General features: G+C 37.4%; 3 protein-coding genes and 3 pseudogenes across 3 annotated transcripts; all 6 read left to right on the top strand.

The window, feature by feature from the left end:
* Positions 1-3: 3 nt before the first annotated feature.
* On the top strand, positions 4-7555 carry LOC148693162 (uncharacterized; annotated as a pseudogene).
* Positions 7556-7801: 246 nt separating this feature from the next.
* LOC148693161 (uncharacterized) lies at positions 7802-9744 on the top strand (annotated as a pseudogene).
* Positions 9745-10128: 384 nt separating this feature from the next.
* On the top strand, positions 10129-11679 carry LOC148693160 (uncharacterized; annotated as a pseudogene).
* A 4572-nt stretch (positions 11680-16251) lies between these two features.
* LOC137742795 (uncharacterized) lies at positions 16252-18372 on the top strand. The gene is made up of 2 exons (XM_068482748.2): positions 16252-16511; positions 17907-18372. Exons 1-2 carry the CDS (start codon positions 16349-16351, stop codon positions 18188-18190), a joined length of 447 nt encoding a protein of 148 aa, XP_068338849.1. The 5' UTR covers positions 16252-16348; the 3' UTR covers positions 18191-18372.
* Positions 18373-20804: 2432 nt separating this feature from the next.
* Positions 20805-21418, top strand: LOC137742877 (uncharacterized). Its single transcript, XM_068482822.2, has one exon. The coding sequence runs from the start codon at positions 20916-20918 to the stop codon at positions 21297-21299; it is 384 nt and encodes a 127-aa protein (XP_068338923.1). The 5' UTR covers positions 20805-20915; the 3' UTR covers positions 21300-21418.
* A 2895-nt stretch (positions 21419-24313) lies between these two features.
* Positions 24314-24925, top strand: LOC137742878 (uncharacterized). The gene has a single exon (XM_068482823.2). It carries the CDS (start codon positions 24409-24411, stop codon positions 24778-24780), a length of 372 nt encoding a protein of 123 aa, XP_068338924.2. The 5' UTR covers positions 24314-24408; the 3' UTR covers positions 24781-24925.
* Positions 24926-27741: the final 2816 nt, after the last annotated feature.

Raw genomic sequence — 27741 nt, 5'->3', positions numbered from 1 at the left:
GCAATGCTGTACATAAGACTTCATTTCTGTTTGCTTCCTGTCTGATTCTCGACCCCGTTTATCTGTTTTACCAGTATGTCATTGAAAGTATACTTTCATTCATCTCGTCATCATTTTTTTAAAGTACATAGATGATTAGGCTGATTAATTCCTCTCGTCATTATGAGTGCAAAGTATCCATGTACAAAATCGGTCTTATAAATTGCATTACATATTTCTTTACCAATTGTGCTTTTCCTATCAGTAACCTCCAGCAGACATGTCAACTTGAACGCAATCTTATTTCTTTTTGCGTTACAATTACACCGTGTTTCTGTTATTCAACATGGTACCGACCTTTTGGAATCGCGGAGTAAATGCTTTCTTTTGTGTGCTCTTGTTCTTGGTGCAGGAAAAATGGAGGACGCGAATCACACTTTGGAATTGCAGGAACTTGGTATTTTATAGATATTTCATGGATTGCATATAATGCAGCAGGAGTTTTTGATAACTTGGTATTTTGTAAAAAACTGCGGTTTGCCAACCATAGAAATTGATGGCTTTTCTCTTTTGAGTAGTTCTTCGACTGCTCTTCCGTTTTCGAAAAAAATTGAAGGAACTATGGTTTGTCCAGTTTAGAACTTGAAAGGTTTTTGTGGTTTAAAACTATGCACCTCTTTTATGTTAAATTCTCCTGCAATTCGTTGTTTGTTTTATTGAATTTCCATGACGCAACAATTCGAAATATTGACATTGATACAATTTGGAGTATCTCACCCGAGAAATACCCGAGGAGATAGGCCAGTTAACGAAGTTGGAGTATCTCAGCTTCTACAACAATGATCTCCATGGTACAATTCCCGACCAGCTCAACTATCTCCAACGGGTAAGGTGCTTTTCAGAAAAAACCAGTTAATAAGAACCCCTGATGGATCTAACTTTTCCGTCATGCCTTTATTGACATACCTTGATCTTTCTCAAAACAATCTGGAATCAAAATTCCCAGCGTTTATATCTAAATGTTGGAACTTGACGTTCTTGGACTTGTCTGAGAATGCTTTGACTGGCTAAATACCAGAAGCAGTATTTACCAATCTGGGAAAGCTTGAGTATCTCAATCTCAGCGACAATTATTTCCAAGGGCGACTTCCAACAAGCTTTCCCAAGCTTAAACATCTCCATTCAGAACTGAACTCTTTCAGTGGTCAAATTCCAGAAGATATTGGTTTGATGTCTCACCTTCAGCGTATTGACCTGTATCAAAATTCCTTACAAGGAAGAATTCCATCCTCGATAGGCCAACTCAGAGAACTCCAGTATCTTAATCTTGAGGTGAATTTCTTAAACTTTTCGATCCCTTCTGAACTCGGTCTTTGTACCAACCTCACCTACTTGGCTTTGGCCAAAAATTCCATCAGCGGCGATCTACCTCTCTCCCTGTCAAATCTGAACAAGATTTCCGAATTGGGTTTGGCTTTCAACTCATTTACTTGTCCAATCTTGCCCTCCCTTATCTCCAATTGGACTGAATTGGTTTCTTTGCAGCTTCAAAGGAACATCTTCCATGGAAATATTCCAGCTAAAATCGGATTGTTGACAAAACTGACACACCTTTATCTATACGATAATTATTTCTCTGCCGCGATTCCCTCGGAGATCGGAAACTTGAAAGATTTGATAATATTGCATCTTTCAACCAACCGGCTATCAGGGACAATTCAAGTTACAATATGTAATCTAACAAGTCTTCAGAACTTAGGGCTTCGGGAAAACAATCTCACAGGGATAATCCCACCAGAGATTTCGCAGTTGAAACAACTGGAGTCTCTGAACCTAAGCCTATTCAACTTGACATGGGTCATTCCAACGAGTCTGGGCAGTTTGAGTAGCCTCCAGCTACTAGATTTGTCAAATAACAATTTGACAGGCGAAATACCAGGCGGACAGGGCTCGTTTTGCTGTTTAACAAGCTTTAACATAAGCCACAACAATTTATTGGGTGAAATACCAGCAGTGATTACTAACATATACACAAGTCACTTCTTGGATCTTAGCAGCAATTCTCTATCGGGAGCAATACCTTCAAACCTGGACAAGCTCACGATGTTAGTGGTTCTCAATGTCTCACACAACCATCTCTTAGGGGAAATCCCATCAGCACTTTCCAGCATGCCTCGTTTGGAACGGTGTGACTTTTCTTATAATAACTTGAAGGGCCCAATCCCAACTGGTGGCATTTTTCGAAAAGCATTGGCAAATGTTTTTTTTTGGAAACTCTGGCTTATGTGGGCACGCTGAAGGCCTAAAGGAATGTAGTTTCAGAAAGAATAACAACACAGTTCTAATTGGTGTCCTTGTACCTGTTTGTGGCCTATCAATGGTTATCGCTGCCATTGCTTTGATTTTAAAGTTTTGGAAGAAATCCAAGGCCGTTCTTAAGAAAATCAAAAGTTCCAAAAAATTTGAGAATTTTGAGTCGATGATAATGCAAGAAGAAGTGAAATTTACATTTCGAGAAGTTATCAAGGCCGTAGACGACTTTCACGAGAAGTATTGCATTGGAAAAGGAGGATTTGGTAGAGTATACAAGGCGGAGCTCGAATCAGGTCAAGTTGTTGCAGTTAAGAGACTTAACACAGAAGACTCTAATGATATCTCGGGAATTAATCTTCGAAGTTTTGAAAATGGAATCCGCACTTTGACAAATACCCGACATCGCAACATTATAAGGCTGTATGGATTCTGTTCCAGGAAGGGATGCATATTCTTGCTTTATGAATTCTTAGAGAGAGGTAGTCTGGGAAAAGCTTTATATGGGATTGAAGGGGTTACTGAACTTGGTTGGGCTACAAGGGTCAAAATTGTGAAAGGACTTGCTCATGCACTTTCTTACTTGCACCATGATTGCACTCCACCAATTGTGCACCGTGATGTAACCATCAACAATGTATTGCTCGAATAGGATTTTGAGCCTTGTATCTCTGATTTTGGGACAGCAAGACTGTTGAGTACTAACTCATCCAACTGGACACATATTGCTAGTTCATTTGGCTACATGGCACCTGGTAATGTAGCAATTCAATACTCTACATGTTTGGCATTGTTTCGTTGATTGAGATATGTTTTGAGGCTGCTTGTTTTGTTTTCCTTGATGTGCAGAGCTTGCATTCACTATGCCAGTTACGGATAAGTGTGATGTATACAGCTTTGGAGTGGTGGCACTAGAAGTCATGATGGGAAGGCACCCGGGGGATGTGCTTGAGTCTCAACTATCGGAATCATCAACATCAATGAAAGAAAATGCAGAGTTGCTTCTTAAAGATTTGTTAGATTAAAGGTTGGACCCTCCAACCAATGCATTGGCAAAGGCAGTGGTGCGTGTGATGAGTTTATCCTTGGCTTGTGTGCATACGCATCCTGGGTCTCGGCCGACAATGCTTTTTGTCTCACAAAAACTATCTACTCAAACCCTGCCTACCCTTTCCGAACCATTTGGGATGCCAACCATCAACAAGCTGAGAGGGTTACATATTAAAAAGAATGATATTACAGCTACCTAGTTATAGGGGTTTTGTCCTACATCTCCCTCTTTTTCTTGTATTTTCTTTTTCAAAAGGGTCAAGGTTTATGTCCTCCCTCTTTTTCTTGTATTTTCTTTTTCAAGAAAGGTAAGGTTTATATCCCTCTCTTGCTGTATTTGCTTTCTTGCTTTATGAGGGGTAAGATTTATTTCCCCTCTGACTAGGTGTAACTTTATTTTTTCAAAACAATAAAATTTTCTTGTACCGCTAAGGTTCTCTAAAAAAAAAATACTAGCTAGTTAGAAAACTCTACGTTTAAGAGAAACTTCATAAACATGTATTTTTTTTTGCTAATTCCTAGAAAATTTGAAAGTTGTTTTAATCAGGCCTCATTCCTCATACTACACATAACTCTTTTAATTAAAATAAAGGATTATGCGAGGTTAGCTCCTCAGTGTAGGACATAAAAACGTGGACCCTCACCCAAAGGCGAAGGTTCCTACAAATTCTCACAAAATGTTCAAGGGAGTGAGAATTGTCCCTAACAAATTCTTATACCGTGGATTAACATCCACACCATCCAAATCACTCATCTTTCCATTCGCGTGTCAGATTTGGTGACTGTTATACAAACACGTTCTCAGTTGTTTCTTCTCAATTGTTTCATTTTGCTGCACCAAATCCAAATTAGCCCAAAAAATATCTCAAATCCCTAAACCTTACAACATCTCAGATTTCCCCACTTGCTGTTTCATACATCTCTTCTCCTCTGTCTTTCCATCCCTTCACCCACATATCCTCCAATTGCCTGCTAGATGCTTACCTTCAATTGAGAAAAGTTTTCTGGCCATTGTGTTTGCTACCCACCTCGAAAGCGAGTCGTCCCTCACTCAGATGAAGGTGTGCAAAACCACTTCGGTGGTTTGGGTCTCTTCCCCGCCTCCTTTTGCTGTTTTGATTATGTTTTGTCTACTTGTTTTGTTGGTATCAGAATTCTTTTGGTGATGGTCCTCAAGTGGTGGACACGGTTGCTGGATTTGGTTGTTTCTTTGGTCTGTTGAGTGTTTTTGGATAATTTTATAGTACTATTTGTCGATCTTTGATGTTGTGAATTTAGGGATTTATGTTGTATTTCATTGGGGCTGCTTTGTATTTGTGTTTTTGTTTTGGGGCCTTTGGTTTTTGTTGGTGGTGACGGACCTGAGCATTGGAATGGCAAGTTGCGCAGTGACTGTGATGGTGACAATTTCTATCAACATACTGATCTGATTTGGCAATCATGTGCTTTTTCTTTGGACTTCCTTGTCTTTTCGTCCTAAATGCAGCTTATTTTTATGTTTATCTTATTTAACATCTATAACATTTTCTTCTATCAATGAATTTCATGTTTGACCAAAAAAAAAAAAAAAAAAAGGTTCGAGTTATTACTATACTTAAGGAGCTTTTCTGCTATTGAATAACAGAATTGTCACTCAGTACTACGATCTGGTAGTATTCTTCTTCACTAGTAACTGAGAAATGTCTTAGGCTTGAATCTCAGGATGGCAAATTCGATACCAAATTTGGTTGCCCATTTTGTAGCTTAGCCGAACTCCCCCTTCCCTTAGTGTAAAATATATCGTTGTACTAAAAAAAAATATAATAATAATAGAATTGATTCTGATTAAGCAAAAAAATAGCTAGCTAGCTAGGATTATGATTGGATATTCACCTCCGATCTGCACAATAGAGCAGCCCTCGTCATATTTTCAGACCAACTTCCGTTACTCATGCAAACTCTAATTTATTCCATCGACGGAAATTGTGGACTCGTTCTCATCAAACCATTTTTGAATGTTTAGCATTTTTGAATGTTCTAAACATTTTGGAATCATATTTCATCCTAAACCCCCAAAAAGTCCAAAACTTTCAAGCAGAAGAGAGAGAAAAAAAACGGACAAACATCTTCAAGGAAACATCTTGCCTTCCCTTATCAAACCATTTTTTAATGTTCTAAACATTGTGGATGCTCTAAACATTTTGCCTTCCATTATCTCCAATTGGACTGAATTGGTTTCTTTGCAGCTTCAAGGAAACATCTTCCATGGAAATATTCCAACTGAAATCGGATTGTTGACAAAACGGACAAACCTTTATCTATGCGATAATTATTTCTCTGCCGTGATTCCCTCGGAGATCGAAAGTTTGAAAGACTTGACAATATTGCATCTTTTAACTAACCGACTATCAGGGTTAATTCCTGTTACAATATGCAATCTCACAAGTCTTTAGAACTTAGGGCTTTAGGAAAACAATCTCACAGGGATAATCCCACCAGAGATTTCGCAGTTGAAACAACTGGAGGTTCTGAACCTAAGCCAGAACAACTTGACAGGGGTGATTCCAACAAGTTTGGGCAGTTTGAGTAGGCCTCCAACTACTAGATTTGTCAAACAACAATCTGACAGGCAAAATATCAGGCGGACGTGGCTCATTTTGCTGTTTAACAAGCTTTAACATAAGCCACAACAATTTATCGGGTGCAATACCAGCAGTGATCACTAACATATACACGAGTTACTCCTTGGATCTTAACAACAATTCTCTATCGGGAGCAATACCTTCAAACTTGGACAAGCTCACGATGTTGATGGTTCTCAATGTCTCACACAACCATCTCTTAGGGGAAATCCCATCAACACTTTCTAGCATGGTTCATTTGGAACGGTATGACTTTTCTTATAATAACTTGAAGGGTCCAATCCCAACTGGTGGCATTTTCTGAAAAGCATTGGCAAATGCTTTTTCTAGAAACTCTGGCTTGTGTGGGCACGTTGAAGGCCTAACGGAATGTAGTTTAAGAAAGAATAACAGTACAGTTCTAATTGGTGTCCTTGTACTTGTTTGTGGCCTATCAATGGTTGTTGCTGCCATCATTTTGATTTTAAAGTTTCGGAAGAATTCCAAGGCCATTATCAAAAGTTCTAAAAAAATTTGAGAATTATGAGTCAATGATAATGCAAGAAGAAGTGAAATTTACATTTCGGGAAGTTATCAAGGTCGTAGACGACTTTCACGAGAAGTATTGCATTGGCAAAGGAGGATTGGAGCTTGAATCAGGTCAAGTTATTGCAGTTAAGAGACTTAACACGGAAAACTCTAATGATATTCCAGGAATCAATCTTCGAAGTTTTGAAAATGAAATCCGAACTTTGACAAATACCTAGCATTGCAACATCATAAGGCTGTATAGATTCTGTTTGAGGAGGGGATGCATATTCTTGCTTTATGAATTCTTAGAGAGAGGCAGTCTGGGAAAAGCTTTATATGGGATTGAAAGGGTTACTGAACTTGGCTGGGCTACAAGGGTCAAAATTGTGAAAGGACTTGCCCATGCACTTTGTTACTTACACTATGACTGCACTCCACCAATCGTGCACCGTGATGTAACCATCAACAATATATTGCTCGAACATGATTTTGAGCCTCGCATCTCTGATTTTGGGATGGCAAGATTGTTGAGTACTGACTCATCCAATTGGGCGCATATTGCTGGTTCATTTGGCTACATGACACCCGGTAATGTAGCAATTCAGTACTCTACATGTTTGGCATTGTTTCATTGATTGAGATACGTTTTGACGCTGCTTGTTTTGTTTTCCTTGATGTGCAGAGCTTGCATTCACTATGCGAGTCACGAATAAGTATGATGTATACAGCTTTGGAGTGGTGGCACTAGAAGTTATGATGGGAAGGCACCAACGGGATATGCTTGAGTCCTAACTATCAGAATCATCAACGTCAATGAACGAAAATGCAGAGTTGCTTCTTAAAGATTTGTTAGATCAAAGGTTGGACCCTCCAACCATTGCCAAGCCTTGGCAATGGTGCTTGTGATGAGTTTATCCTTGGCTTGTGTGCATACGCATCTTGGCTCTCGTCTGACAATGCTTTTTGTCTCACAAAAATTATCTGCTCAAACCCTGCCTTCCCCTTCCGAACCATTTGAGATGCTAACCATCAACAAGCTGATGGGGTTACAGATTAAAAAAAATGGAATTATAGCTAGCAGTTAGAAAATTTCTACGTTTAGAAACTTGTGTTTTTTTTTTCCTTTTATTAAACATAAGGAGAAACTTCATAAACATGTATTTTGTTTGCTAATTCCTAGAGAGTTTGAAAGATGTCTTCATCAAGTCTCATTCCTCATACTGCATAACTCTTTTAATTAAAATAGAGGATTATGCAAGATTAGCTCCTCAGAGTAGGACATGAAAACATCCACCCTAACCCAAGTCCCACAAATTCTCACAAAATGTTCAATGGAGTTAGAACTATCCCCAACAAATTCTCATACCGTAGAATAACATCCACACCATCCATAGCATCCACAACACTCATCTTTCCATTCGCGTGTCAGATTTGGTGACTGTAACATGCATCAACCTAATAACCATATGGTCTGAGTCAAGGCCTAGTACGATTATAAACTTATAATTTTATGAATACAAAGTTATATAGAGACACGTTCTTAGTTGTTTCTTCTTCAAAAGCCTAGAAACTCTGCAATTCAAAGTTCCAATTACTACTATACCTAGCAGCATTTCTGCTATTCAATCATAGAATTGATTCCGATTAAGCCAAAAAACAGCTAGCTAGCGAGGATTTGCAGAACTGATCTCAGATGTGTATAAAATAGTGTTTAAATAAAGAGTTAGATTATACAAAAACTAATTCCAAAATTGTTAGAAAGCAAAAAAAATAAAAAATAACGAAACACGAAAGTTTAACAAATTATAAAGTTTAACCAATACTTTCATCTTTCCGTGGGGTGAAGCAACAGTCACAATAGAAGATGTCATGGTTTTGGGGGACTGTTTTAAGCTCTCTGAAAACCAAAGAACTGAAACAATTAGAAGAGAAACTGCTAGCAGAGAAAAAGGAATTTTACAGGGGAGGGTCTAACAAGGCTCACACATGCTTGTGGTTGATGAAGTTCATCAGGGCGAGCATGAATTTGAGCACGAAGCTTTTCTTGTTTACTGGTTGTCAAGGTATGTTTTTCATAATGGTAATGTAATACATAGGCATGTTTTCCCCATTGCAATTCATTTAGCATTGAATCAGCCTTGCTCCCACTATTCTTGCTAGCATTGACAGAGATTTGGATTTGTTGAAGAGGAAGATTGTAGCTTTGGACAAATTAAAAATAGGTGGTGTTGATTTAGAACTCATCCTCAAGTCCCCTTCCCGACTAGTTCAGGTTTCAGTATGGGAATAAATCTCTGAACTTTGGCCAAAGTCCAATGTTATAAATTATGCTAGGTCAAGATTGGCTAGATGGGCAGATGTTAATGGTCTAAAAGTACAAAACTTGAGAGTAGTTTTAGACTAAGCTGGGGAATTGTTCATGTGGCGCCCTTATGCAATGGCAGTCGATAACTGGCATTTGCCTAAATATTATCCACAAAAGGATTACTTGGTTTTGGTTTGTCCTGACTTGGATGATGAATTACTGTCATTTGTTAGATGTTTGAGGTGTAAGATGTGAGTGTCAAGGAGAATGACTTCTAGTTCTCAACAAACTTGTAGTTCAGCTTTGAGTTATCAAGTTGAGAAGATTACGCGCTTGCTTGGCTAAGATTGGGAGTCCTAATAACATGCAACTATATTCAAGTAACCTTATCATGTTTTGACAAGAGTTCATCACGGAATAGGACTATATCGAAACCCTAATCAATATAGAATATCCGGGTATCAGTTGATAGGCCTGATATCTAGGATGGTTGGCTATATATTAGGAGGTCCCTGCATTCACAGCCCCATCCCTTTTGAGCGAACCCTATTCTAGCTGGATCATTGGCTGCTGAGTGTAGAAGACCTTCTGTCATTCATTGAAGCAATGTCGAGCTCTTCTTCAGGTAAGGCTATTATATTTACGTATGCATGTCATTGTATGTATGTGGTTCTATGCATGCAGTGTATAAATAACTAACATGAGGGTCCCTGAGCTAGTTGGACTTGGCACTCAAGTCTTAAGCAGTACCTTCCACATCGACGTAATCACAATTCTGATATTGCTTGGAAGAATTAAATCAAGGAAATCAAGAATGTAAAGTTGTATCTTCCATCTAGGCTTTTAGAGGCGGATGTTAGCACAAGGTACTTGAAATGGAGGAAGAAAATAGTTTCAGGATTCAAAGATGCAAGTGTAGCTGCTGTGCCGCAGAAAAAGAAAGCAAAGAGTAGCAATTGGTACTGTTGAGGGCTAGCCACCCCCACCATATAGGATTGTTGGAATTCAAGCTTGCTCTGGTTAGATGAAGCTTAACGGAGAAACTAACAGAAATTTTGGTTTTGGGCTTCATTTCTAAAGGACTTCACCATAAGGGTTTAATCTGATTTTTTTACAGCGAGAACTATCTTTTGACTACTTTATAACTTGTATGTCTATAACCACAGTGATCATTTACCCAATTAGGCCTTTTATTTGTGTAGCAAATTGAGCTTAGTTTATTCAAAATAGAGATTGACCATCAAGTTGCTGCTTCTACATAACAATCACAATCTTACTCAATCACTACAAGTGACCATCAAGTTGATTATTCGTCTTTAACTTGATTTAATCGGCCATGACTGCTTGGCTGCCATGGTTGGATTACAACGAGTTGCATATGAGAGAAGGGAGGTTGGGGTGCAGGTTGCTGTGGAGGGAGGAGAAGGGAGGTTGGGGTGCAGGTTGCTATGGAGGGAGGGGGGTGGGTTTTGGATTTTGGGGGACTCTGTTATATGCCCTCTTGTGAGATCACAACTGAAAGAAATCCATGAGAAACTACTAGCAGAGAAGAGGCAATGTCCAGTAAGGGAGCGGCAACAACACAATTATGGCAGAAGAAGTTCATGAACAGTAGGAATGAAATCGAGCATGATGCATTTCTTGTCTTTTGGTTGTGCAGCTATGTTTTTGTTGGTAGTCGTTATTATATCCATAATGATGTTTTCTCCATAGCAATTCATTTGGCTAGGGGGACTCGAATTGCCCTTGCACCGGCTGTTCTTGCCAGCATTTATACAGATTTGTGTGTGTTGAAAAAGGCAATCGTAGATTCAAACAAACTGGAAATAAGCAGTAATGCTGTTTTAGAGCTCATCATTCGGTCACCATTTCAGTTAGTTCAAGTTTGGGCATGGGAACGATTCTCGGACCTTAGGCCGGAAAACCCAAATCCTCTCAATTATGGTGAGTCAAGAATGGCTAGATGGGATACATCAAATCGTCAAAAAGTTAAGAACTTGAGAAGGGTTTTAGACTCAGCAAGAGAAGAGTTCATGTGGCGGCCTTATGCATTGGATGTCGTTGAGAACTGGCATTGCCTAAATACTATCCTCAAGAGGAAAAGCGGGTTTCGGTTGGACCTGATTCGGATGATGAACTACAGTCATTTGTTTAGATGCTTGAGGGTGAGTGAGCTAGTTGGACTGAATGGTACTATAGAGCATTACCTTCCCCGTCGGGTAGCTATGCAAATTGGATACGATCAAGACCTTCCTGGTTCTGTTACTCAACCGAAGCACAAGTCAGATACTGCATGGAAGAACTACATCGAGGAAGCCAAGAAGGTAAAAATGTATCTTCCATCTAGGCTTTTCAAGGCGGATGTTAGCTCAAGGTACATGAAGTGGTGGAAGCAATCAGTGTCAGGTCTCGAAGATGCAAGTGAAGCTGCTGTGCCGCAGAAAAAGAAAACAAAGAGTATGAAATTGCTACTGAAGACTAACCACTCTTCGGTTCCTCCTGGTTTTCCTCCCAAACATGAAGGAATGGAAGCTGAAGAACAGATGGATAAAGAAGAAAAACAAAGTCTATCAGAATTCGTGAAATATAGGGACAAGCATAAAAAAAAAAAAAAAATTGGGATTAGACAAAGAAGTGACAGTGAGTAATTATCAGGTCAAGCTCATAATTCGGCTTCTCCAGTTGCAGAAGAAAGTTGTGTTAATATGATGACATCGGATGAGGGAATTGTGACCATCGTCGGCAATGGATGTGCTAGCAATAGCTCTATATATGATAAACAGGTGTAGGAGCTTAAAGCTAGATGTACAACGCTTGAAAGTATGGTCAGGGAGTTAAAATTAAATAGATTCATTTGAGGCAACTTTCGGAAAAGCTTCTGAAACAAGACTTTTTTTAGTTGGTATGTCCAGAACCTAGCTTTTATTACTGTGCTTTTGCTTAGTGATGAACACATTTCTTTCTCTTCATACATTTGACTTGATTTTTGTTTTGCTTGCAGTCTGAATCTGGATTCTGTTAGTTTGTTAGCTGAATGAGAAGGTCGAACGTATAAATTACCTTCATTTTTTTAACAATGCAGCCATTTTTAAGTGGTAAAGAACACTCTTAAGAATTTGAATCACTGATCACAAGCTAACAGACTTGCAATATTCGTTTTATTTACAAGTCCATTTAAAAAGATTTTTCTTCTTTCTAGCACTATTATGTAGAAATCTGAATTGAGTTGCTCTGTTCATTACAAATGCAAGTTATCTGAGTATGAAATTACCGCTTTTGTTCTTCTTATTGGTATTTACCTCCTATTCCTTTTCGTAAAACACTTTGCATTTTGTTTCTGTTGTGCAACATTGTTTCGACCTCTTGAGATCGTGAGATAAAGTTTTTCGTCTATCTGTTTTTCGTGTGCAGGGAAATTTCAGGAACAGAATAGAACTTGGAAGTATCAGAAACTTTGCATTGCTGATATATTGCAGCTAATATGTTCTGGAAAATACTTAACCTTTAGATCAAAGCCTACATTTGCCAATAGGTTTGCTAATTAGGATCTTAAGTAATGTGGTTCGCCTAGCAAAGAAGTTGATTGTTTTTTTTTTAATTGCTCTATTAATTGTCCATTGATCTTGATAAAACCAAAACTTCTGACCATGAAGAACAAAATTCCTGAGTCCATTGATCTTGATGCAATACAATTCAGTTCCGTTTAACTTTTGTTATCCGATAACCGAAAGTCATTATGTTCCTAACTGAGTCGCTCTGTTCATTACCCTTTTGATCTCAGTGAACAAGTTAACAATGTGGTTTGTCTATCAAAGAAGTTAATTGCTTTTTTGGTCGATACAGAAACCTTGGATCAAAGGCTTGAGAGATCTCTGGCCTCTCAACCAAGCGGCACCCAAGGCTAGCGTCCTAACCTGTTTCATAATTTGTTTGGGAATGTGTTTGGGGCTGCTTCTCGGTTTGCATTTTGAATCAAAATTTCAACATGCTTCTAGTAAAAGCATTTTTACCGAAAGCGTTTCTGAGCATAAATACTTGGCTCCAAAAAGCCCCAACTCAAATAGATCATTTGGCAGAAATATGTAGAACTGTCCTTCCCAAAAAGATTATTTAGAGGAGAAATATGGTTATCCGGTTTTCTTTTGGATTGGATGCTCAAATTCTAACTTGTTTCATTCCCATAGAGGAAGATATCGACCGGAGAAACGCGAATGTTGGGTTTTGTTTTATTTTGGTATGAAAAAACATAAATTTGGCCAATTTGGACTGCTTATGGGTTTGGTTTTCTATTAGAAGTTGACCTTAAGCACTTCGGTTAAAAGCGCTTATGAACGAAAGTAATTCTTATAAATGTCATTCCAAATAGGCCCTACTCAATTTGAAAATAACTAATGCTATTGAAAATACAAATGTCATAGAAAAATATCAAATAATTGAAAATAACTGGAAATTCCTATTTTGATCGGTCAAACTTTATAAATCAACAAGTGCTACAAATAGATGATTCGAATCATTAAAATACAATTTTTGCCCAAAAATAATCATTAAAAAAAAAAACAATGAAGAGTGTGGTCCGTAGAAATTGTCCCTCAAATGGAAATATTTGATGGATCGATCTCTTAAATAATAATTGATTTACCATGACATTTCAAATAAGGAAGAAAGTTCTTTTGTTGAAGAGGATAAGGAGGAAAGTTCTCATTTCCTACTAATGTGTCATTTCATTGTATAAATATTATAAATGGAATCATTTATTTTCATATAAATTTATTTTTCGAAAAAATTAATTTGATTTGAAGACATTCATATAATTTTAAGAAAATGATGACTTAAGCGGTATTCGAATACTCCCAAACAACCGAAGACCGAACAGGGAACTAAACCACACCGCTCTGGCGAACGGACATGTAAGAAGCACATGAGCTGCAGTTTCCTCCTCCCCTTGGCACACCCCACACGCCACCTCCACTCCCACACCTTTCTTGTGGAGATTGACTTTGTTTGGAAGAATATCATGGCACACCCTCTAGGTGAAATTCTTTAACTTAGGGAGGAATGTTAGCCTTCCAAAGCCTCGCATACGCACTGGCAGTGGTAGAGGAGGATGCACTGGCAATTAAAATGATGACTTATTCTAAGGATGCTATTTGTCAATATAAATGTGGATATCTAATACATTATGATACGTTATGCTGATTAAACTATCTCCATTAAATGATTTAAATAATAATAATCTTTAAATAGTAATAAACATAAGGGAAATTTTATTTACCCATATAACCTCTTCCTACACCTAACTTAAATTTTAATTGTGAATTGTTTTTTTAGTTTACCCTTTTGCATAATTACCACCAAATACGAGATGAAATTAACAATAAAACCAAAATTTATCAATAAACCCGCATCCCAAATAATCAAATTCTACTATCACACAATGTTTATCTTACTTTCATCACGCAATTAATCAACATTTATCTGAACCATTTATTCGCAAAAATCATCATTATGTGTTGTCTGCACTAAAAATAGCAATAACATCTTTTAAAAAATCGAAAATCACGAACCATAAAAGTCTTCATAAACTAAACATCCGAAACTTTCCAAGCATATAAAGCACAATATCTATTTCATCTTGAGGAAGTACAGCTTAATCTTCAAACTTGACAAAAAGAATAATTCCAATAGAAGCCAAACGTCTTGGATAAACAACAAACCGAGGAGCCATGACCTTGAATGCCGTGGTGAGGAAAGGAGATGTCAAGTATCCTCTTTGTCCGGTGATGAGACCCCACCGTCGATTTGTAGAAGCTCATACGTTGTGAATAATATTCCACGAGTTCTTATTCTTCAAATTGATGCACCAATATCTACTTTGGCTAATGTAAACTATTTAAGGGAAAGGTAATAAATACAAGTTAGATATCGATATATGAAAACAACGTAGTCAACGAGATAGAGATTTAATCTATACTCAAAATCTGGTTCACAGGATCTCAAAGTGGTACATGAGGAGGAAGACAAGATAAAATGGGAGAAACAAGCTTACACTACGTTATAATAGATATTGGCAGTAAGTGATCAAACTGCAATGGTCACAAATTAAACTTTTACGATATCTGCCATTAAGCTTTACTACGAGTCTAATGCTAAAATTAAAATCAAATTACAGTTGTTGGAAGCATCGATTCTAGCGGGATCACCATGCTTGAAGAGGTCCAGAAAAATGTAGATAGAAAGGGTCTCAAGGTATGATATTATGGTAGACTAGTTCTGTTTGATATAGTTCATATTTTTGTTTGATCTGTCAGCTTTTAATAGCAAACCCTGGAAGTGAGGTGATCAAGAAGCTCGTGCAGTCCAAGTTCACCAAGAAAATTGGTAAGGAATGGGTGTAAAGATAAATAAATATATAAATAAATAAATATTATATATATATATATATATATATATATATAGAAATTAAAATTGGATGGAGAAAGAGGTTCAACTAAAATTTCTCTAAACATAATGAAACTATTATTATTAAATATTGTACGATGATTTTTCCTTTTCGATAGGAATGAGGATATTTAGGGTAATCACACTCTTTTTCCTTTGTTCATGTTTGTTATTTAATTTTTTCAAATTCCACGTTAAAATAAATTGTGTTACAAGCTAACTAATACATGTGAAATTGTCATTTAGTACTACAATTTGGTAGTATTCATTTTCATTTGTAAAAGTATGAGATTTTAGATTTGATTCTCGCCAAAGGCGAATTGAAACCATATTATTGCTAGTTCATTGTAAGAGTAAGTCCGCCCCTCCTTCTTAAAAAAAATAAAATGAAAATGTGATTTTTTTTTTAGTACGAAATTGAGATGTAGCTTCAATAATATGTAGCATTCAATGACTATAAATATTGTAGAACTATTATATATTCTATGCTTATTTTTAGTTACGCTCTCTATAACTTTATTTTGATCTTACTTTGCCTCTTGTAACTTAAAAGTCATCATTTTACTTCTTAAAACTCAAATTTGTTTCAATTTGACCTGTGAACTCTCTTTTCGCTGAAACTTATAGGTCATCTTCTGAAACATATGTGGGACCCAACATCTAATAAGACTAAACGCTAAACAAAGGGGGTACAAAAAATGAATAATAATTGATATAATGAGTAATGACAGTGGTAAAAAAATCATCTTGATATATTTTATGTGGGAGCAAATCCTCTCTAGATCTACATTAGAGCCCAAGAATCAAATAATCTTGACCTTTAAAATTTGATATTACGGTAAAAAATTATTATAGCTTTCAAGAGTTTTCCATCTTTAACCCGGATCAAATTTTAAAACCAGATTTATTTGATCTTTGAGCTCCGGATGGATGGATCCGGAGAGGATTGCTTCCCTTTTATGTATACTTTGGCACGCTACCGACACTAAAGGCTAAACAAAGCAAAAGGAACAGTAGGTCCCGTAACCATAGACTCACACTTTTGCTTTGCCTGTTAATATTTCGAAGAAACAGTGAGTTGTGGGCGTTTGGAATTAGAACCCGACGGAGCAGACAGAGCAGAGATAGCAGAGCCATGGAAGCGCAGACGAAGAAGGAGCTGACGGTGGCGGTGGGGTTTGTTATCTTCACAGTCTTGATTTCCGGCGTCGGAGCCTGGACCGGTGAAATCCACGGCAGAGTTGTATGCGATGTCTGTGGCGACTCAGCCGTCGGACCCGAAGATCATGTTCTAGAAGGTCATCTTCTGTCTCTCTTTGCTCAACCCACCCAATACCCATTTATTTATTTGTTAGCTGTGAAAATTCTGAGCCGGGTTTTTATCTTTGGCTTGTTAATTTTTAGTTTTTGATCATTTCTCGCTCATCCGTTCGAGTAACTGGGCTGTAATTTTTATGGGTTGGTGATGATCATAAACGTTGTGCATTTTTTCCATTGATGTTTTTCGGATGTGGTTTGCGAGCATGTTTAAGAGCGTAATTAGATTGTATTGACATGATTTTTCTGAGACTGAGAAAAATTGAAGATATCTCTGGTTATATTATGTTGCCTACTCTGAGTTTGTGTAATTGTATTGTTCTGCATTGGTTTTTGTTTGTAATGGTTTAGTTTGAGCGATATGATTAACGGGTTTGGAATACTTTTCGCTTCATAGATATGAAGATGTATTAGAATTTCTGGTTTTCGCCTAGTCCTTAGAACAATAGCAAATCTTTGGAAGTTAACTTATAGGTTTTGTATTGACAAAACCCGGGTATTGACCTCTTATGTTAAAGGTCACACAGCTAGAGCAATGATTTTATGTCATACTACTGCACAAAGTCTTCTCATATTCCGATTTGAATTCGTCGCCTAATGGCATGTTTGGTTGTTAGTAATCGGAATGAAAGGGATGATATCATTCTCATTCCTGACATATCATGCGTTTACTAATATACAAAGAATGAAAAGTAGGTGGATCACACGATGAAAAGTAGGTCTTATATCATTCCAGAATCACTCCTGTACCATTCTTATACTTGAACAATTTGATTTCTATGCGTTTGTACTTCGTCAAGAATGCCGTGTGATAATCAAGAAGTGGTGATCATGTACATTAAATGCATAAAAATGCCTAGAAATAAAAACTTGCATTTAACATTTGCTACATAGGAAAACAAAATTGTGTTTCTCTTTTCCATAACTACGATTTCATCATGTTCATGCATACATTTTACACTTGATCTGGAGGTTGATCTAGTTGGATCAAGTTCGACCCTGTAAAGCATTAGGACATCCTCACTAACACAATGTACAAGTTGGTATTTGTTTTTCATGACTTTGATACGGTTTAGGATTTTAGAAACTTATAATATATAAACCATGAAAACAAAATGTAGTTTATTTGTCCCTATGTGCTTTTCTAAAACCTCTTCATTGGTGATTACGTCTATTAGATTTTGTGTCCACCTGATACATGATACTATGATAAGTCCACATCCATGCGATCTTCTGGTGACTTTGATCATTTGAAGCTGGTAATGAAAGTTAAAATGGTATAGTGGGTGTTTAAGCTTTTAACCGCTATCTAGGGTGCATTTACAATGTAGAAGGGAGAAATTAATGGTTTTGAGCTTTGATTCATTATAATGCAGGTGCTGAGGTAGCTGTACTATGCATTACGAAATCAGGTGAAGTTCTAAATTACCAGGCATTCACGAATGATAAGGGGGTATATACAGTGGCGGAGACGATGCCCGAGAGTGACAGGTGGGATGCATGCCTGGCACGACCTATCAGCAGCTTCCATGAGCACTGCACCCATCTTGGGGGTGGTAGCTCAGGCGTAAAGTTCACTTATAATCACCCATCTGGCTATTCTCACACCGTTAGAACTTTCGTCTATCGACCAGCAAGCGTACCAGCATACTGCATTTGAGAACTCTAGATCGACGTACATCTTTATTCCGCGGTTGCAGTACGAACTTTGCTTCAACTGAAAGGAAGGGGAAAAGAGATTATGTAGTCGTCGTAGAATGTGTTTATTACAAGGCTTGTAGTTTCTGCTAAACATCGTTCTTGTTAGTATAAAATCCCAATCCTTGATTGGTAGCTTGGAAATGCGCTTAGCTGTTGGAAAGCAGGTTTCACCTATCCGAGCTAAGCATCCGATGCGTCGTGGTACTCTAAGCATCCGACGCGTCGTGGTACTCTCGTAGGAACTCCGATCGATTGTAACAGATTTCGTGTTCATCAAGTCATCACCCAGAAGCAATTTTCTGGAGATTTAGACCGGAATACAAAAAGTACATATAAAAAATGCAATTTTTGCCCCTAATTATACCTCACCGTTGCATTCATTGGCATTTTGGACTGTCTTGGCTTAAGCCCTACACATTTATTCGTTTAAATGTCTTTGTTTGGGCCAAACCTTCAATCATTAGGCCCAAACCCGCCCATGAGGGCCGGGCTACTCGACCTTGATGGATCAAATCTGGGTGATTTTGTCCTGTACAACCAAAATTTTAAATTTTTCTTCCCCACTCTGGCATTAACATTTTTATATCACATGATATGACAACTGATGTGTTATCATCACGTAATAAATAATTTTGTTTCATTAAATTAGATGTTGATTGAGTGCATCACATAATACGTTATTAAATGCAGTACAAAAATATTTGAATGAATCATTAAATCAAATTCATTGATGAATGGATCCAACTAAATCCTATAACTAAAAGAATCGAATTTATTTCTTAATATATAAATTAAAAGTAATATTTGTAGACGACAAATGAGCTATCTTCCAATTTTTCAATTCTGCACTTCGGGTGTGTATTGTATTAAGATTTATATAGATTTTGCAAGTGTTTTTTTTTTTTTTTTTTTTTTTATTAATATTTTTTTATGTGATAGACTTTTGTAGATTTCATAAATTTTTGTTGACTAATAAAAAATCCATGAAATTTACAAACTTTTTAATGATAGATTTCTACAAATTTTATGGAGTTTAACGATAGATTTTGACCCAAAAAAAAAAAAAAAAACAACGATAGAGTTTAAAAGGAATTTAACTGACTTTGTAATAATTATACCTTCTTTTTTTTTTTTACTCAGACCAATTAGGAGTAGGCAAGGCTACCCGTATGTAATTTTACTTTTTCTGCTATAACAAAAATTGTTACACATGTGAAAGAATTCTTAACTCATGAACATTATTATTTTTAATTTTGAATTATTGTAAATTGTGTGTTTCGAATGTGGTGTTTGGGTGGTGGTGATGGGCAAGGTAAGACGGGAGTAAAGGTGGCGATCATGATGATGGCAGTGTTAGTAATGGTAATGGGTGGGTGTGATGGCAGTAAAGTGGGCGTAGAAGGTTTGTGATGGCAGTAAGGTGGCCGTAGAAGGTTTATGGTGATGATGACAGTGATAAGGGGTGGTAGTAGAGGTAGTGGTGGTGGCATGCAAGGTAACATGGTCCTACTATAGGTGGGATCATGATAGGCGTGTCAATGGCGGCAAAAAGATTGGAATGATAAGTATGACAAAATGATGGTAGAAGAAGTGATATGATAGTGGTGGTGGTGGCAACAATAGTGATGATGGTGACAAAATGATGGTAGAAGAAGTGATATGATAGTGGTGATGGTGACAACAACAATGATGATGGTGGCAACGATAGAGGCAATGTCGGCAATAGGGTGACGAGGATGGTCATGGTTAGGTGGTGGTGTGGTGGTGTGGCGGAAGTGGAAAGAGTGATCTTCGTTGCATCATTGTGGATGGTAGAGTATAAAAGTCTTTGAAAGTCCATCAAATTCTTAAGAAAAGAGGTTGGATTTGTTATGATGAACATATAACATAAAAATCTTCAGCATCTATGAAAGTTTATGACTTTTTAAAATCTTTTTAAATTAACGAACTTTTGAATACAACTGAAGTTTTTAGACTTGTAGAAAGTCATAATTGAAGACTACAAGACTTATATAAATTTTTTAGAAATTATTCAATACACAGTAATTTTTATTAGCTCTATAAAAACATATATTAAAGGGAATTTTCACGAAAAGCTTCTGATACTGTTCATTTTAACGAAAAACTACATTTTTACACAAAAAAATCAATCCTGGTACTATTCATTTTACCCTTTATTTTGTCCTTATCGTTAAAACACAAAATTTTTAAATTTTGTTTATATTAGTCTTCCGTATATTAAGGACAGATGAATTTAAAAGTCACCCCTTAAATTGGAAGAGGCGCCGCGTTTGCTTTTAAAATTGAAATTGCAATGTGTACAGCCAGAAAAGAACAAAGCGAACCTGCCAGATAACCTACAATCTCCACCGTAGGAAAACTACCCGTTATAACCTAAAGTACCCATCCAACGGTCAAAATTCCAGCCCGATAAAACAAACCGCGTTTCTGCTCTGAGTTTGGTAACACGTTTCCCAACCCCACCATCCAACTTTCACAGCCAGAAAATCTCACCGTCCAACGGTACTCTAAAGCCACGTGTCCTCCGCCCCCCCTATATAAACTCCCCACCCTTCTCCTGAAACGCATCATTCATTCAGTCGCCTCTCAATCCCTCACTTAATTCCTCTCTTCCTCTCTCTCTAAAATCTTTGTTTGAGCTCTCTCATTCTCTCTCTCTTCAAATGGCTCGATTCAGCTGCGTCGTTTTGGTGCTAATGGTTTCTCTCTTGCTGGCCTCGACCTGGGCGCAATCCCCTGCATCGTCACCAGCCAAGTCTCCTGCACTTTCTCCCAAAAAATCTCCCACCGCCCCTTCTCCTTCGAGCACTCCACCTACTGCCGCCGCTCCTTCTCCATCGAGCACTTCACCATCCGCTTCTCCTTCGACATCTCCCGTCGCCGACTCTCCACCTTATCCCCAATCGTCCTCTCCGACTACTTCTCCATCTTCAGTTTCTAGATCTCCCTCCGAGGCTCCCGCTCCTGCTAACGGTGCTGTTTTGAACAGGCTTTCTGCCTCCGCGTCTGTGGCCGCTGGGATCTTCGTTGCTGTATTGGTTATGTAGAGTTGGGGTGTTTATGGACTTTTGAATTTCCATTTATTGTTGTATTAAATTCTTTTATTAATTTAAATTTGTAGCAGTGTTATATGAGAATATAAAGAGACATTATTTTTCGATTATTATTTCAATATGTGTCGTCACCAAATTAGCCTTGCATTCATCCAAGAACCTCTGTTATTGGAATTCAGACACGACAATGCTTTTGAGATGGTTGAAAACGTTTTCAAACGATAAAAAATACTTTTGAAAACAATAACTCAAAGGTAGAGTACCTATGTTTTGACATAATTCACATTACAACGAAAGTATAAGCATCCATTGCTGAATCCAATCAAATTTGTCAGTAAAGCAACATGAGACCGTAGCAACTTTTTCTTTTGTCTTTCCTTTTAATTCTTTTGATGTTCCTAATATTGTTTCCCAACTCCTCAACTAAAATTTTCATACAACATAAGTGGCATACATGAAATCGTTACAAACAATGGTGACATGAACAAATTTCATTTTTAAGCAAGAAATATATATACCTAGTTAGAAGTGACATAATGACTTTAGTCCCCTCAGTGCATATAAATGTTATATGTGTTGCTCTACACCAAATTCAAGTACAAAATAACTTGGAAGCTATTATTGACACACCTCGATCCTGATGTCCCACGGACATCAGGATGGTTGGATGCTAGCCGATACTCGAGGGTGGCAAAAATCATTTATTGAAAACATGAGAACTAAAATATGAATAAGATAAAAGAATTTAAATATAATTAATATGCAAATTAGGAACGTGTTCAAAGTACACAACTAACTAGAACACTAAAAGAGACAATATAACATAGAAGGAATAAGGAATGGGTCCTACACCAAGATGACCCGAATATGTCGATGCGGAAATACCTTGATGCCGGAATTGTATGCCTCGATTATTAGTTAACATGAGTGAACCAAGTTAATATATATATATATATATATATATATATATATATATATTAAACTAAATAGATATTTGTGCTATGATCCAAGTAAGTCTTGATATATATATATGATTTGTCCTTGTTGTATCTGAAACATCTTGTTTTTTTTTTTTTTTTTTAAACATAAGGAGATAAAAGAAGCCACTGCAATTGTCAAAAATATTAAAGCTGACTAAAGGCACAAAAATGGAGCAGAAACTGTTGAGAGTTATCATAAAACGGGTACCTCGACCGGGAGCTAGATCATATGTGCAATGTCCGGTAAGGCATTCTTCTCATAGCAAGACAAATATATCGAGTCAAAACCTAATGGAAGTTGAACGGGCTATATAACCTATCTAGTCTTCTATGCCCTCTTTGAAGGGTTAAAAGTGGATTGACTCAAGCACTCCATTCCCTTTCTTACAAGAGAATCAGTCAATTCCACTTGACATTTTCTTCTTTCTTTCTTTAACAAAATCTCACTTGGACTATGTTTCATGCTTGCCCTAAAAATGATATGTCTACTTGATTATCAAAATCGTTTATTTTAACATTATAACAATCAACCAAGTAGAAAATGGTTTAATCATGCTGATGATACTTTATCGCAGCGACTAAAAGTAATCATGTTTGTGCATTTTAGTGCAGGTTCGATTTCCATCAATCCCGCTCCCTCCTAACAAATAACAAGTTAACTTTAAAGCTATTGTTCCTTAAAAAAATGGTTTAACCATTCGGTCTATTTCTTCATGTACAAAATAATTCTAATCCTATCTAACATGCCCTACTTTAGCTTCAAATTTTCCAAAGAGAGATTTTTATTGTATCAATCTACATTTTTATGGTTTCTATCATATTTTATTAAATAGATATCTGTGTTATGATCTAAGTAAGTCTTGAAATATATATAAAAGATTTGTCCTTGTTGTATCTAAGAAATCATTTTTTTAATATAAAAAATAATAAAGAAGCCATTGCAATTGCCGGAAGCTGGATCATATATGCAGTGTCTGGTGAGGCATTATTTCCCACAGCAAGACAAATACATCGAGTCAAAACCTAACAATTGAATGGAAGTTGAACGGGCTATAACCTATCTAGGCTTCCATGCCCTCTTTGAAGGGTTAAAAGTGGACTGACTCAAGGACTCCATGCCCCTTCTTACAAGAGAATCAGTCAATTCCACAAGACACTTTCTACTTTCTTTCCTTCTTTTCAAAATCTCACTTGGAATAAATTTCATGCTTGCCCTAAAAATGATTTGTCTACTTAATTATCAAAACTGTCTATTTTAATATTATAAAAATCAAACAAGTAAAAAATTGTTTAGTAGTGCCGATGACACTTTATCACAGTGACGGAAAACAATCACGTTTATCATTTTGGTGCAAATTCAACCCCCACAAATTCTGTTCCTTTCTAGAAATGAACAATTTAACCTACTAATGCTATATTGTTCGTTAAAAAAATGGTTAAACTGTTCGATTTATTTATCTTTTATTTTTATAAAAAAAAGTACGATATTCATTAATTGAGAATAAAACGTACAAAAGTGAAAAGATAATGTGCATAAAAAGACTTCGATAAAAACCTAGCTGACATGCCCAACCTTAGCTTCAAATTTTCCAATCTGGCACCAAGATTGAAAGAAAGAAAGATTTCCAAAAGAAAAGAAAAGTCCAACTAAAATAAAAAGAAAAGTCCAACTAAAATAAAAGAAAGAAAGATTTTCAAAAGAAAAGAAAAGTCCAACTAAAATAAAAAGAAAAGAAAGAAGCGAATCTGCCAGATAACCTACCATCTGCACCGTCGGATAGTTAACCGTTAGAGGCTGTAAAGCATACATCCAACGGCCATAAAAGAACCAGCCCAGTCCAATAAACAAAGCGTGTTTCGGCCCTGAGTTGGTAACACGTTCTCTTCACCGACCTTCAATCATCACAGAGAGAAAATCGCAACCGTCCAACGGCATTCTACACGCCACGCGTCTCCTCCCCCTCCCTCTATATAAACCCCGATCTACTCTCCTTAAACCCATCTGCAATTCGCCTCTCAAACCCTCACTAGACTCCTCTCTCTCTCTCTCTCTCTCTCTCTCTCTCTCTCTCTCTCTCTCTCTCTAAATCTCAGTTTGAGTTTCTCTCTTTCTCTCTCTACAAATGGCTCGATTCAGCGGCGTCGTTTTGGTGCTTATGGCTGCTCTGTTGCTGGCTTCGACCGGGGCGCAATCCCCTGCATCGTCGCCAGCCAAGTCTCCTACGCTTTCTCCCAAACAAGCTCCTGCCGCCCCTTCTCCGTCGAGCACTCCACCTACTGCCGCCGCTCCTTCTCCTTTGAGCACTCCACCTACTGCCGCCGCTCCTTCTCCATCGGGCACTTCACCATTGAGCACTCCACCTTCTCCCCCATCGTCGTCTCCGCCTACTTCTTCCTCCGAGGGTCCCCTTCCTGCTAACGGTGCCGTGTTGAATAGGTTCTCCGCCGCCGGGTCTGTGGCCGTTGGGATTTTCGCTGCTGTTTTGGTCATGTAGAGAATCGGACTACAGGGTGGAGATGTTTATGGACTTTTGGTTAACTTTGTCAATTTATTGTGTATGGATTCATTTATTAATTTATTTTCCATAATATTAGATATGTAGCACTGTCATATGAAATATAAAGGGACATTTTTCTATCCATTATCAATTCAATATTTCTGGTTTTATAAAACTAAGTCCGGAAATATTGAAGAATTGCAGTGTGATTTTGTGGCCTTTTAACTGACTAAAAGCTACATTTGCAATCAATTTGAAATCATCGTGTTATTTCTAATCATCAACAATCACATTTTATAATTTATAAAATTTAACCTAAATAATTTGTCTCTTTATCATAACTTTTTTTTTGGGTCCATGTTTGATCCTGCTTTTCGAAAAGCGCAAACATTCATGAAAATGAGAACTTTTATGTAAAGCGTAGACGTACATATTATTCGCTTAATGTGAGTTTGTAATTAAGTAAAACATTAAATTAATATAAATCGAATGAGTGAGTGATATATTATCATTTCATGTGATGTCCAAATTAAGCATGCCCCAAACCAGTGATATGAGTTGAATGTGTAAATGGTTTATTGTCATCTCACGTGTAGGTCAAATTAAGCACGCTCCAAGCTCTTGAATTAATAGAACAGACACCGCCTTTAATTGGTGGGTAACAAATCATCTTGATGCGAATGGCTAAAAAACAGTTTTTCTAGTCAATAGTCACGACCCCATCACACATGTTCACCCAACAAGTGTGCAAAACCCAATTTTACCTCCTACTCAAAAAATTGAAAACCCTAGCACCTAGCAGTCCTCCTCCCTTGCCAGTTGCCACCATGCCGGATTCGTCCACCAGTCCGATTGCTGGCCTCCTCACTTTATCTAAAACATTAAAAGTAGGGCATTATTACCATTGAGGAGCTGTTTGATGTCTCATTTTCACTCAATTAGTAATATAAAAGTTGATGTTGGACAAAATTTTTAACCATCGCACCGCATCAACAAAAAACTGTAAACCAAATCAAGGATGTAGTGAGAGAGGAAAAAAATTAAGTAACACTCAATTCTAATTTCAATTAAAGTTCACGGAAGGAGGGTGAGATAGACTGGGATAAGGCTAGAAGCAGCGAGACTTGTAGGCAGGGTCGTTTATGAAATTTTGAGGACCTTATGTAGAAATTATAAACGGGCTCTTTTGGTTTCGTATCTTATTACATAAACTCATCAAAATGTACCAAAATAATAAAAAAAATTACCATGTATTAATATCATAATTGTTCACTATCCAAATACAAATCTTCAGCAACAAATGATATTAGAAATGTGAAATAAAAAATCCACATATGCTTTCCTTAATCTCTTTTATCTCCTTAATCTCTTTTGTCTCTCAGTCCAAACAAGAAATAAAGTATCAAATCACAAAGTTATATATCAGCCAAAAGTTGGGGGCCCTGTGCAATTTCACAAGTTGCTCCCCCCTCCCCCAAGCCGGCACTGGTTGTACTTTGTAGGGGGAGTTTGATTATCTTCCCTTGTAATCTTTCTCTCATTCCCTCCCCTCCTATTTAAACTGTTACGATTACGCTACGTCAACATTTTGTATTGATTTTTTTATAGAGAGGTAAAGACAAAAAGGAAAGTGTGAGAGGAGGGGAGGAAAGGAGAGAGGATTAGGAGGACAGCTGATGGTTGGATATGATGACAAGGTTGTGGGTTTCTTAACTTTTTGTGTTGGTTCTTAATTTTTTAAGGATAGTATTATCCATACATTTCTTTTTATTTTCCACACATCATGTTAATTTTTGTTATTTGATCATTTTCAAATGAGTGATTTGATGATCGAAGGTGGAAAGTGATGAGTGGAAGGTAAAAATGAGTGTGCAGATATCACCACCATTTTTTAACATGGGTAAAAATTGGATTTCAAAAGACACAAAAAATAATGGGTGAACTTAGATGTTTTGTGGTGTGTAAATAGAAAACTCTATAACAACAAAAGTTTCCTAGGTTGTAAAAACACTTGAAGAAAGTGAGGTTTCACACCATTTGACAATATGAAGAGTAGTCTAACTACTTATAAGCACATGCAATGAGGTCTCTTCTTTCCCGGATGTGGAGTTCATAATCTTAATACGATCGAATTGAGATCCTCACTGGGTCTCACAATATGGAGCCCACAGACCCAATGGAGCACGTGTGACTGTTGAGCTTTGTGTAACATCCCACATCGTCCAGGGGAGTGATCCTTAAATGTATATTCTCATCCCTACCTAGCACGAGACCTTTTGGGAGCTCACTGGCTTCGAGTTCCGTAGGAACTCCGAAGTTAAGCGAGAAGGGGGCTAGAGCAATCCCATGGGTGACCCACTGGGAAGTAGCCAGTGAGCTCCCAAAAGGCCTCGTGCTAGGTAAGGATGGGAATATACATTTAAGGATCACTCCCCTGGACGATGTGCTTCCCGAGCCCGCTCCACCACCGTAGCACGATATTGTCTGCTTTGGGCTTACCATTCCCTCACGGTTTTGTTTTTGGGAATTCACAAGCAACTTCCCAGTGGGTCACCCATCATGGGATTGCTCTAGCCCCCTTCTCGCTTAACTTCGGAGTTCCTACGGAACCCGAAGCCAGTGAGGTCCCAAAAGGCCTCGTGCTAGGTAGGGATGAGAATATAAATTTAAGGATCACTCCATTGGACGATGTGGGATGTTATATTTGCACATAGGACAACTTGCTCTAATATCATAAAGAAAATTGAGGTTCCAATATTAAATCAATTGACAATATAGGGAGTAGCTCAATTACTTAAAAACACATGTAAAATCCATTTATTTTGCTAACGAGGGATTCATAATCTCAACAGCACTTTGATGCATCTCTCTTTAGCCAATATCCTTTTTGAAGCCCTAAGACCATCTCCAGCCCATGGGATAAAGCTTAAAATATAAGCTTTAAAACCCCCAAAACCG

This window comes from Pyrus communis, chromosome 11 (genome assembly GCF_041283825.1).
Source record: "Pyrus communis isolate YQ-2024b chromosome 11, ASM4128382v1, whole genome shotgun sequence".
NCBI classification, from domain to species: Eukaryota; Viridiplantae; Streptophyta; class Magnoliopsida; order Rosales; family Rosaceae; genus Pyrus; species Pyrus communis.
The sequence above is the reverse complement of the archived record's forward strand: the minus strand, read 5'-3'. Positions and strand labels throughout refer to the sequence as shown.

What these genes read in the sequence shown, in the direction of transcription:
- LOC137742795 (XM_068482748.2), top strand. Translation starts at nt 16,349, where the DNA reads ATGGAAGCGCAGACGAAGAAGGAGCTGACGGTGGCGGTGGGGTTTGTT. An exon ending in CGAAGATCATGTTCTAGAAG is followed by an intron (nt 16,512 to 17,906) that starts GTCATCTTCTGT and finishes ATTATAATGCAG; the next exon opens with GTGCTGAGGTAGCTGTACTA.
- LOC137742877 (XM_068482822.2), top strand. Translation starts at nt 20,916, where the DNA reads ATGGCTCGATTCAGCTGCGTCGTTTTGGTGCTAATGGTTTCTCTCTTG.
- LOC137742878 (XM_068482823.2), top strand. Translation starts at nt 24,409, where the DNA reads ATGGCTCGATTCAGCGGCGTCGTTTTGGTGCTTATGGCTGCTCTGTTG.